The sequence below is a fragment of the Capsicum annuum genome, chromosome 12 (assembly GCF_002878395.1).
Source record: "Capsicum annuum cultivar UCD-10X-F1 chromosome 12, UCD10Xv1.1, whole genome shotgun sequence".
Taxonomy (NCBI): Eukaryota; Viridiplantae; Streptophyta; class Magnoliopsida; order Solanales; family Solanaceae; genus Capsicum; species Capsicum annuum.
Window position 1 is genome coordinate 1,627,370 of NC_061122.1, and position 12,335 is coordinate 1,639,704.

A 12,335-nucleotide genomic window follows, 5' to 3' on the forward strand; every position below is an offset into this window, starting at 1 on the left:
ATACTTAAAAACGAAAATACACAATAGATACAAAATGAATTGATACATTAATAGTAATACACTATATGTGAGTTTTTTTCAAAGTAAACTATTGGTACATTTAGTAATTACCAGTTAGTCAAACTATCACTATGATTGATAGTTAAAAATTCCTCTTTATTAGCTTTCTTTTATTTTTTTTATTTCTAGTATAATGTTCGATATTTATTTTAGGCCTCAATTAATTTAAATTTATGTCAAAAAGTTCAATTTTAGTGATAAAGTTTTTTCTATCAAAGATAATATTTAAAATATCAAATTAAAAGTAAGATACATGATAAAACTATATTATCACTTATAATTTCGACAGATGTCAATAATTTTGATATATAACTTTTATTTATAGTAAAAGGGATTTAGATCCTTTTTTTTCCCTTATATTTTTTGTCACTTAAAAATCTTATGTAATGAGATTTGGCAATATTTGACTAAAATAGAGAAGATTACAAAATTGTATGAAACGTTGGTTTACAGATGTGATTGTCTTAACTACATTTGCCTTCCACCTACACAACACATTTTCTATCTGAATTTGCTAGTAGGTTTGATTATATCATTTTACAAGTAAATCATATATTTATGGGATAAAGATATTTTATTGAATTTAAATATATAAGAAACTTATAGTATATTAAATTCAAGATATATTAATCTGAATAAATAAGTGGTATAGTATAACTGAATTTGGTCCGTTGAGTCCAAAATTCAATTTCATTGAGCTTCATTAGACTGGAGGGAAGTGATTAGACGTGATATGGAACAGTTACAACTCACTGAGGGCATGATCCTAGATAGGAAGATATGGAGGATGCGGATTAGGTTAGAAGGCTGGTGCGTGTCGGTGAGTCGTAGCAAGTAGTTAGGAGAGTTGTGGTGTAGCCGAGCTAGTAGTCTTAGGTAGGGGTGTGCGAAAAACCGAACCAATAAAAAGTTATTGGTTTATTATTATTGGATTATTGAGTTAATGGTTTGTTAATGGTTTCATAAAAAAAAAAAAATTATTAGGCTATTGGTTCGGTTCGATTTTTTCTTATTGGGTTATCGGTTTATATATATATATATATATATATAATTATGTAAGATTTTTGGTTGCAACTAAAATTCAATTTTTTTTTCATGTTAGTTACTACTATTTCTATTTTATGAGTATTTTCTTATTGGTTAAATTGAAAATCGAACTATTAAGGACTAAAAACCGATAAACCGAACCGTTAAGGACTAAAAACTGATAAATCGAACCGATAATATATAAAATCGAACCGAACCGACCGATGCACACCCCTAGTCTTAGGGTTGTGTACATAGGTAGCTGCTAGTTAGGAGAGTTTGGGTGTGGCGGGTGTCTTTGGTTTGTGAGTGTATGGTTATTACTCTGTGAGTGTCTTATTTCTGTTATTTCATCCATCTTGTTTCAGGTTTTATTACGACTTTATTTATTATATATCTTTTGTCTTGAGCCGGGGGTCTATCGGAAACAACCTCTCTATTTCTTAGGAGATAGTGGTATGAATTAAGTATATTTTATCCTCTCCAGACCTCACTACATGGGAATACACCGAATTTGTTGTTGTTGTTAATTAGACTATAAATGATAAGTCTACTCTATTGGCTCAAAGTCCATATAGTTATTAACTTGTCTATTTTTGAGTTCAGATTCATATGACATATTAAATGATGTGGCAATTCAAGTCAAATAAATCAACCAATGAAATCATGCCATGCGTCAGATGAGGTGCGATAATGAATGTGTCAATAAAATCATGTCAAGCGTGTAAATGACAGGTTCTAGCCGATTAAATTGAAGTTTGTCCCTACAACTGTAAGTAGTGATCCTCACAACTGATGAAGGAGATCGGAATTGACAATGAGAAGCAAGAAAGAGTTTGTAGATCAAAGACTGTTAATTTCTTCTACGTAAGTGAATATTCAAAGAGCATCTAAAGCTTGTGTTGTGTTCGGTGCGAACTGCAAAGGAAAACAAATGATCGTTATCGTAGAAATATTTATGTATATTTAACACAAAACGATGATAATAGATAGATGCAAATACTGTAATTTGGGGGTGGGTGGGTGGGTGGGGGGGTCATGGGGTAGCATTACTTGTCAAAGGAAGTATATCTAATTTTTCGACAAAGAAGGTTCAGATGAACTCCTACCGATACCTTAATTCCATCCATATCCTCAATAAGACTTTCTAATGGCAACTAATTTTAGAATTATTAGTGTGTTGATATCACTCTTTTTGGCGGGTATTTCATATCGGTATGATTACAAGTCCCACCATTCTTTTACCTATAATTAGCGTTATGGTGTTATTTTTGAATAGAAATTTAAGTTATACATATTGATAGCATAAAATAATTTTTAGATTTTATAGTTTGTAATATAATGAACAGAACAAAAGTATTTATATCAAGGTCATAATTGTACAACTTTAATATAATTTCCTTCCAACATATCAACTAATTAAGAGAAAGCATAAGCACTAAAGTTCTTGTGTTAGCACTCACCTTTTTTTATCTTAGGAAATTATGGCCAATGTCTTCCAACATATCAACTAATTAAGAGAAAGCATAAGCACTAAAGTTCTTGTGTTAGCACTCACCTTTTTTTATCTTAGGAAATTATGGCCAATGTCGTTCAAAGTATTCGATCTTGAATTTTTATTTTCTTTTTGACAAATCTTTTTTTAAAAAAAGTGATCTTAAGTTGAAAAATAGTGTTTGGAGGAATTTTTGTTGCACATCAAGCGTAAGTTGTCTAAATTCTAGTTAAGTTCGATGGTTAATAAAATAAATTTTTTGAAATAGAAATTATTTTTTAAAAGTTTTATCAATCAAGGCGAAAAAATCAAGAACACCTCTCCATGAGGTTAATTTGTGTAAAAACTCTAAATCCGCGATACAAACACTGACGTTTATCATAAATAACGAACGAAATTATACTAACGGAATGAAGAACAATAAATATCGAAATAATCACAAGCAGATGAGACCGTGGAACGTGGACCCCACGCATAACCACTCGATGTACGGTTCTCGGCCCATTCATAACATGGACAAATGTGGCCCAACTAGTATACCCAAGGCCCCATATTTTCCCACTATCCAGGCCCAAAACAATCCCTTCCAAATTTCAGTTCTTTGTGGCAATACATCAAACACATAGTAATCTTAAGCAAACACTCCTTAAAGAATCAGAAAATCTCAGGAAAAAAAGGGTAAAATTGGTAAGTTTTTTGCTATTTCATTTCTTGTCATCCTCAATATATTTATCTTTTTGCCTAACAAGTTAAAAATAAGGTGAATTAGTACTTCAAGTTGTAATCTTTAATGGCCCTTCCCCGAAGCCGCGTATAATAGGAGTTTTAGTGCACTGTATTATCATTTTTTTTTTCAAAGTTGTAATCTTTAAATATTTGTTGTTAACATAAAACATTTTGGGTGTTACGAGAGTCAGTTTGACTAATGTTTGGAGATAAATAAAATTAGATTAATTCAGTATTTTAAAATTCGAAATTTAGATGTTTGAAAACTAAATGAAAAATAGTATAAGTTGTAATTCTTGATGTTTGAAAACTAAATGAAAAATAGTAGAAGTTGTAATTCTTTCTTATAATGAAAAAAATTGAATTAGTACTTCAAGTTGTAATCTTTAATGGGTGTTATTGAAATATACATTTTGAGTTTGGTTCTTTGGTATGGGTGTTATAAAGTTTTAACATTTTGAGTTTTTATGTTAACGAGTTTGAGTTGTGGAAGCAGCTATTAATGTTTGCATTAGGATAGACTATCTACATTACGTTCGTTGAGGTATGGTCCTTTCCTGGACCATTCTAACGCGAGATGCTTTATGCACAGGAGAAACACTTTCAAAACTTATGCTCTAAACAATTCATTGACATTTGTGTGAATTAGTACTTCAAGTTGTAGTCTTTAATAGATGTTGTTGAAATGTACATGTTGAGTTTGGTTCTTTGGTATGGGTGTTATAAAGTTTTAACATTTTGAGTTTTTGTGTTAACGGGTTTGAGCTGTGGTTGCATTAGGGTAGACTGTCTACGTTACATTCCTTGAGGTATGGTCCTTTCCTGGACCTTGTTATCGCGAGATGCTTTATGCACTGAAGAAATTTGGGTGAATTAGTACTTCAAGTTGTAGTCTTTAATAGGTGTTGTTGAAATAAACATTTCAAGTTTTGTGCTTTGCTCTATAATGGGTGTTATAAAGTTGAAATTTTGAGTTTTTTTTTTTTTTGTTAATGGGTGTTATGAAAGTTATCATTTTGGATTTGGTTCTTTGATTTTTTTTACTCTTATCCGTTCCTTGATTGTGCACAGTGTTTTGCCTCAGTTTATGTGGGAGAGGCGGGGGGGTTAGCCTCATCCTCTCCCCTCTTATTAGTAGTAGTTGTTCGTAATCGCCTTAGTTTCTTATTCTTCAAGGTATGGTACCATCTGTTGTTTCATTTGCTTTATATATCGTTGTTCTGCTATAGTATTTTCCTTGCTTTGAAAACTTCTCTTTTGGGCCAAGGGTCTAGAGGAAACAACCTCCCGACCCCACAAAGGTAGGGGTAAGGTCTACGTACTTCCTACCCTCCCCAGACCCCACTTGTCGGACTACACTAGGTATCTTGATTTGTATGTAAGACCAATAATGTTTTCACAAGCCATTCAAGTCGAAACAAGTAGTAAGACTTTTGCCCGTATGATCGATTATATGCTTGTGTAGAATAGGCCTGTTAAGTACTACATACTGTAGACCATGTGACATTGGCTGTGAAAAATAAGCATGCCCACGAATCGCTATAATATAAATTGGAGTACGACTTGTGAGTTATAGGTTACTCATGGGCGCTAATTTAGGTTGCTTCTCTTGTTCAGGAATTTGATTCGATGAAAGTTTTGCATGTCATAGAATTACGGCGTCAACTATTTCACTTATAATTGAAGGATATAATATGTAGTGGCTGTTCGGATTTAGCAGATTCTCCACTCATTTGACTGATTTATCTTAGTATGAAACAAGAAGCGTGAGAAAAAATGCGCCTTATTTTGCCGTTTGTACATTTATGCCTCATCTTTTTGTCCTTCTACATCTCTTTAACCTGTTTCGTTTGCATCTTCTGACTCTTTAAACTTCTTTTGCATGTGCTCATACATCGGTGACTTATTGTAGGTTCAAAATGCAGAGGTTGAGATCATCTATTCTGAAGTACGTGGGGGTTAGGGTCCCATTGCGAGTAGTATCGTTTCAAGCTGAAGGCCGGAGTGCGTTAAATATTCTCAATTTGCAAATACGCACCTGTAGCAATTCTGGTGCCACCAATCAGGATCAGATAAAGGAACAAGTGCTTAACTTGGTGAAGAAATTTGACAAGATTGACGCAACCAAGGTACAATTTATCTATTTTTTGTTATCGAAGTATTTCTCACATCTATTTTTTGTTATCGAAGTATTTCTCAAGCTTTCTTATCAGTACTTACGACGCAGCGCATAAGTTTGTGTAAAGATTACTAAAACTGCAAAAAAATATGATGGATGCATTGCTATGAACCTTAAAGGTTGAGCTCATAGAGTTTAAATTCTGGATCCGCCTCTGCTGGTGGACAATAACAGTTTAACACGTTATGTGGCCATCGATGTGTCAAATAGTTGATATTAAAGCTGAATTCGAAATGTTTTTATAGGTCACTGAGAGTGCTGATTTCCAGAAAGACTTGAGCCTAGACAGCTTAGATAGAGTGGAACTTGTCATGGCTTTTGAACAAGAATTCTCGATTGAGATACCTGATGAAGAAGCAGACAAGCTTAAATGTTGTGCCGATGTTGCTCAGTATATCATTTCTGGAGCTGAGAAGAAAGCTCAGGAATGTTCATAGAGTAACATATTAGTCATCCCGAGGAGAGGACATGTCATTGGAATAGACAGGTTATAAATTTTTTGTCCGATAATTTGTTGAATTGCAGGATTACATTGTCCTCCGAATTCTTCTAGCTCGTCTTTTTAGTTCTTGTGGATTCGTGTGAATGTTTGCTATTGATTCTACAGCGAAAACAATGTATGCTGTCACTTTCATATATTTCATTGAACTTCTGTGCATCTGGTATGACTATATGAAAGGCTACTCATATATCTCAGTGGAAATACAGTCGATTTTCATCATTCATATAAAGAAACTTATATTTACATCTCTCGTTCTGTCTCACACACACGCACATAAACTCGTTGTGGAAGGAAGCAGAAGACAACCACTCAATGTTTGTGACTGAAAGCGCCATCATATTTGAGTCGTTGGACGTGCTGAATTTTTGACCTCCTGATCACATCACAACAACTTTCTTTCCGCACGGTCGTGTAGCAGCTTTAGGGGTCAGATGAATCGTCTGTGTTGTGTAAGTACGGATGCCTTCACCGATGGAAGCTAGCTCGAGTCCTTTGTGTTGTCCTCTAAAAGCGTGTCGACAAATGGTGTCTCTTGGCAGATGAAGGACTTTAACACAACATGTTTTTTCCAAGTTTGGAATAGCATGAAGATGAGAAGGAAGATCAATAAGGAATTCTCCATCTTCATCTGTTGTGTTTCTTGCCCATGATCTTCTTGTTTTTCCACTTGATCCACAAAACACACCTATTGATGCACCTGAAATATGGTTGTCACATGTAAGATTAGTAGTGAAGGGGAGCATTGGTGTAACCGTAAAGTTATCGTCATGGGCTCGAGCTGTGGAAACACCAAAAAAAGGCAGAAGCCCGACCCCCGACCCCCAGGATCCATCGTACGCAGCCTCACCTTACATTTCAGCAAGGAGCTGTTTTCAAGGCTTGCGTGGTCACATGGCAACAACTTTACCAGTTACTCTAAGGCTCCCCTTTCATGCTATGGAAGCACCAAAAAAGGGCAACCCGATGCACTAAGCTCCCGCTATGTGCAGGGTCCGGGGAAAAGCCCGACCCCCAGGATCCATTGTACTCAGCCTCACCTTACATTTCAGCAAGGGGCTGTTTCCAAGGCTTGAATCCGTGACCTCTTGGTCACTTGGCAACAACTTTTTCAGTTACTCTAAGGCTCTCTTCCAAGCTGTGGAAACACCAAAAAAGAGCAACCCGATGCACTAAGCTCCCGCTATGCGCAGGGTCCGGGGAAAAGCCCGACTATCAGGATCTATTGTACGCAATCTCACCTTACATTTCAGCAGGAGTTTGTTTCCAAAGCTTGAACCCATGACCTCTTGGTCACATGGCAGCAACTTTACCAGTTACTCCAAGGCTCCCCTCCCCTTACAAGCCGTGGAAACACCTTCTTGTAGAAATGCAAGGTAAGGCTACGTACAATAGACCCTCGTGGTTCGCACTTTTCCGAACCCCGCGCATAGCATTGCTTTGTGGCTGCTCTTTTTTTTCAATGTAAGATTACTAGTGGTTATTCCACTATCACAAAACAAAGACACAAAGCTAGAATTTTGAGTTTATGGAATATGATTGTTTAGAAAATTCAGCTTACTGCTTTTTGGATAAACTATTTATACTCAATCAACTATACCTCAATTCCAAATTACTCGAGTTTCACTATATGAATCAATCAACTATACCTCAACGCCAAATTACTCAGATTTTACTATATTAAATTTTGCAATCATTTTTTCAAAAAATAAAAATAAAAAAAATTAGTGAGCTAATTATTTTGTGTTAATTTACCAGCTTTTGGTTCCAATAACACTATCCTTTGGTAGAACAGAAATTTGGTGAAGTATTTAATGAAAGCAACATATCTTATTGAATATACAAATAGCTTCAAAAAGTTGTAAAGTTTAATATTCAACCCCATATTTTATTTTAAATACTTTTTCTCTTTCTATTTTCTTTAACTTTTCTTTTAGATATATATTGAACAATAAATACAATATCTATCTAATACTGTAACTGTTAAAAGAATTAGAAACGGTTCTGAGTTAAATTAAACTTAATTTAATTCCATTTAAATATCAAGTTTAATATTAAACTGAGTTTATATTAATGTTATTAGCTACTGTTTAGGCTTAACAATACAAATTAACTTTCCTATATCTTAGGATGTTTAGTTTCATTATTCATTTGCAAATTAACTGTTCAAAACTACAAAAACTAGCTAATACTATAAATACACGTAAAAACAAAATTTGATTATTTTAAAAAAAAAATAGTTGGTTTCAAACAGTTACATATACTAATATTTTAGAGAGCCTTAAGTGAAATAAATTTAATTTAGTCGGATCAATATTTCTGTATAGTGAATATTAAACATGCTTATGTTTTCAAAATTACCAGACATCTCTAACACTTTAACAAAACTAAAATAAAAAATAAAAAAATACAGGAATTAGCAACGGATAATTACTACCCAGAATGGGGCCTTACCGGGCGCGAATCCGGATTAATCGGGCTCCAATGCGGGTATCCGATAGGAAACCAAAAAAAAAAAAAAATAAGAACAATAACATAACATGCAAAATTTTACAAGTGGGGTCTGGGAAAGTAATGCATACGATGTCTTACCCCTACCTTGGAAGAGCAGAGAAGTTGTATCCGATAAACGGAATAATTTGATAGCTAAATAGTAAAATCCATCGTTGATATCATTTAGCGACAGGTTATAAAAAAATCAAATAAACAAACAAAAAGGCGTGTGCCGCTAAGTGCTTTTCAGCGATGGATTAGCAACGAACAACTCCAAAACAAATTAAAAGGTGTGTGCCCGCTACGAGCTCTTTAGCGATAGATTAGGAACGAAAAACTCCAAACCAAACAAAAAGGTGTGTGCCCGCTATGAGCTCTTGCGATAGATTAACAACGAACAACTCCAAAACAAACAAAAAGGTGTGTGTCCGCTACGAGCTCTTTAGTGATAGATAATTAGCAACGAACAACGCCAAAACGAGCTCTTTAGCGCTAGATTAGCAACGAACAACTCCAAAACGGATAAAAAGGTGTGTGTCCGTTAAGTCTAAGAGCTCTTTATTTTTCGCGATAGACAACTCCAAAATAAATAAAAAAGGTGTGTGCCCGCTAAGTCTAAGAGCTCTTTAGCGATAGATAAGCAATGAACAACTCCAAATTAAACAAAAAGGTGTGTGCCCGCTATGAGCTCTTTAGCGCTAGAATAGCAACGAACAACTCCAAAACAAATAAAAAGGTGTGTGTCCGGTACGAGCTCTTTAGCGATAGATTAGCAACGAATAAAAATAACAACATACCTGACATAGGTCTTGAACCAAGTTCAAAATTATTATCATCCTTGACAATATTATTACAATCATGATAATTTTCTTCATGGCAAACAACTTTTCCATAAATAAAAACATTGGAAAGTTTTTCTTCTCCATAACCAGCCATTTTTATCATATCATCTCTCATAATAATTGATTCAAGTATAGAAACTCCCAAAGTTTCAACAATAAAAAATGAAAAGAAAAAGAAAATAAAGTTCATATTGCTCATTTTTCTCTTTACAATTTTATTCATGAAGAAAAAATACATGATCTTTGTGTTGTTGTTGTTTTTGTTTAAGTGAAAAATAAATAAAGAAAACTTTGTATCAAAGAAAGATTTTTATTTTTTTTATAAGATGGAATGAAGAGAAAATGAAACGCTACCAAATTATATAAGCAACAATTGCATGGTTCATTTTAATGCTATTACATTTATAGCCCTTGAGGCTTCCTTAATTAAACAAGAAACTGAAATTTTAATAAACTCTTTACTATTAATTAATGATGGTTCAACGCATTGTTTTATTAAAATAAACTCATGACTATTAATTTTTGTGTTCATTAATATTGTTTTTATTTTTTGTTTTAGTGTTTCTCCAAGTTAAAGTATAGCTCTAGACTTCAATTCTTTTTGCGATTTAAGTTATATGTATCGATGGTATAAGTGTTTTTTACACTGTCAGTATTTTTAAATTTGTTAATGGTTAAATGCACGAGAGTGTTGAAAGCCAAGTCTAAGATTTGTGTTGATGGTGTAAAATCTCTATATACTGTCAATGTACATAACTTATTACTAATAAAATTTCTTTCCAATTTTCTCCTTAACTCCACGATCCAAATTATTGGTGTTGTTTTTATTTTCTTTCATGAAAAAATTAATATAGGTAATATAAACTTAATTTCAAAAATGAAATTTATAATTTGAACTAAGATTAGAGGCAAGGGTATTTTAGTCCATTTGAAGAAATGGAAGTAGTTGACATATCATAAGATAGGGGCAAAATAGTGAAATCATTATTTTGACGAGATGAGAAGTTTGAAGTTTGAAAGAAAATATTGGAAGGTTAACTATCAAGTTGGTAGCCTAATTCTATCACTTATATATTTTCTTTATATTATAATTCACACAATATAAAAAAGAAATTTAGGTGTAGAAAGCTTTGAAGTCCCACCAAGTGTTATTTTCTTCAACTATATATCTATTGAGCTCTTTGCAGACAAGCAAAGTAAAATCTGTAAAATCTTAGTATATTACTTGTTAAACAATTTTGAGTCAAGCCTACCTCAACCATATTCTTTATCTACATATTTGAAAACCAAAAAAAAAAACAAGAGACAGTACGGTGTACTAAAGCTTTCGCTATATGTGAGATTTGAGGAAGGGTCGAACCACAAGGATCTATTGTACACAGTCTTACCTCGCAGTTTTGCCAGAGGTTGTTTCCATGACTTAAACTCGTGACTTTCTGGTCGCATGACAACAACTTTACGAGTTATTATAAGGCCCCTTTCATATTTTGAACACAAATGTACGAAAAAAAGTTCCATTAAAAGCTTTAGGTTTCTTTGTATCATAAAACAACTATAAGATATGAGACAACTTATTGTTGAACAAAGTCCATAAATTTGAATTTGCTCCTATCATAGAGTATTTCAACTTCTTAAGCTTTTATTCATATATTCCTAGTATTTAGAAGTATTTACACAATTGAATCATTTAAAAGTCAAACAATGAAAATAAATGTTTGTACTAAGTATGAGTTGATAACAGGGGTATACATTGAGTGGTCGTTGAGTTTAGGGGTGTCAAACGGGGGATTGGATTGGATTTGGATGGGTTAAATATGGATCAAGCAAAAATGGCTTGGATTGCAATCCGCCCATATAAATATGGGTAAATATAGATTTGGTCAAATATGGATTGGATCAAAATGGTTCCAACCCATTTTATCTCCTAAAATAAAAAACTTTAAAACTTCTATATCATATCAATTTGACTTTTTTTTTTATTTTTTTTTTTAAAGTTTTTTCTTTTTAGATTTTTTTTTCTCTCTCTTCTATACATAACCTATATTTTTTTTTTGTTTTTTTTTTCTCTCTTCTATTTCTACCCTTTATTTCTTTTTTTTTTCTTTTCCTTTTTAGTCTCTTTTTTTTCTAGTTTTTTTTTTACTTCTTTCTCTTTTTTTTTCTTTTTTGGTTTTATTTTATATTTTTTTTATTTTCGAATAACATGATTAAATCGAGCACAAATTATGAATGATGACTGAGATATCATAACCGTTCAGAATATTTATATTCATCATCATTTTTTTTTCTTTTTTCTTTTCTCCTTTTTCAGTATTTTTTTCTTTCTAATTTTTTTTGTATTTTTTCTTCAATTTTTTCTTTATGATTTTTCTCTCTCTTCTATCTCTAACTTCTACCTCTTTTTTTTCCTTTATTGTTTTTTTTTGGTTTTTTTTTTATGATAACGAAAATACTATAAGCGCATATTGATTTATATTCGCCCAACATTTATAATTTTTGTCAGTACACTCAAGTGGACTCCACCTAATGAACAGATACAGAGATATTATCCAGAAAGATCTTGAAATTACATTCGTCAAACCAAATATCTTTAGCAGTCGCAAGAAGTACACAAATTAAGGTTTCTACGTACTTCCTGCCTTGCCTGACCTTGAGCTCCTCGCTTCGTGCCTTACTTCTGCTCTAACAACAACTCTAAGATGAGAGAGTTAGAAGTCGGATTTGAAGCTGAACTTTCCCATAAATCGAAGGCTATGTGGATCCTCAGCCATAGATGAAATGGAATAAAGATGGACCGAGCTTACTTAATACAATTGTATATTTGTATTTATTTTTTAGACTTCAAGCTCATATTTGTATTTTATAGTTTGTACCGTCATATATATTTTATATAATTCGCACTTATATTTTATATATATTTATACAAATTATATTTTATTGATACAAATTGAACAATACAAATAAAAATAATAAAATTATGCAAATACAATTGCTAAATTATACAAATACAAATGT

The 12,335-nt window shown here is 32.8% G+C and overlaps 2 protein-coding genes across 2 annotated transcripts; one reads left to right on the forward strand and one right to left on the reverse strand.

Moving 5' to 3' along the window:
• Positions 1-4,923: 4,923 nt before the first annotated feature.
• Positions 4,924-6,144, forward strand: LOC107851496 (acyl carrier protein 3, mitochondrial). Its single transcript, XM_047400517.1, has 3 exons — positions 4,924-5,073; positions 5,220-5,436; positions 5,732-6,144. The coding sequence occupies exons 1-3, from the start codon at positions 5,060-5,062 to the stop codon at positions 5,921-5,923; spliced, it is 423 nt and encodes a 140-aa protein (XP_047256473.1). The 5' UTR covers positions 4,924-5,059; the 3' UTR covers positions 5,924-6,144.
• A 31-nt stretch (positions 6,145-6,175) lies between these two features.
• On the reverse strand, positions 6,176-9,653 carry LOC107851495. The gene is made up of 2 exons (XM_016696548.2): positions 9,276-9,653; positions 6,176-6,685 (listed from the first exon to the last, which is right to left on the reverse strand). The coding sequence occupies exons 1-2, from the start codon at positions 9,556-9,558 to the stop codon at positions 6,366-6,368; spliced, it is 603 nt and encodes a 200-aa protein (XP_016552034.1). The 5' UTR covers positions 9,559-9,653; the 3' UTR covers positions 6,176-6,365.
• Positions 9,654-12,335: the final 2,682 nt, after the last annotated feature.

Excerpts from the sequence above, each read along its gene's own strand:
- LOC107851496 (XM_047400517.1), top strand. Across the intron at positions 5,437-5,731 it reads ACAAGATTGACGCAACCAAG|GTCACTGAGAGTGCTGATTT; the intron begins GTACAATTTATC and ends ATGTTTTTATAG.
- LOC107851495 (XM_016696548.2), bottom strand. The coding sequence starts at position 9,558 with ATGTATTTTTTCTTCATGAATAAAATTGTAAAGAGAAAAATGAGCAAT. Across the intron at positions 6,686-9,275 it reads TGGTTCAAGACCTATGTCAG|GTGCATCAATAGGTGTGTTT; the intron begins GTATGTTGTTAT and ends ACCATATTTCAG.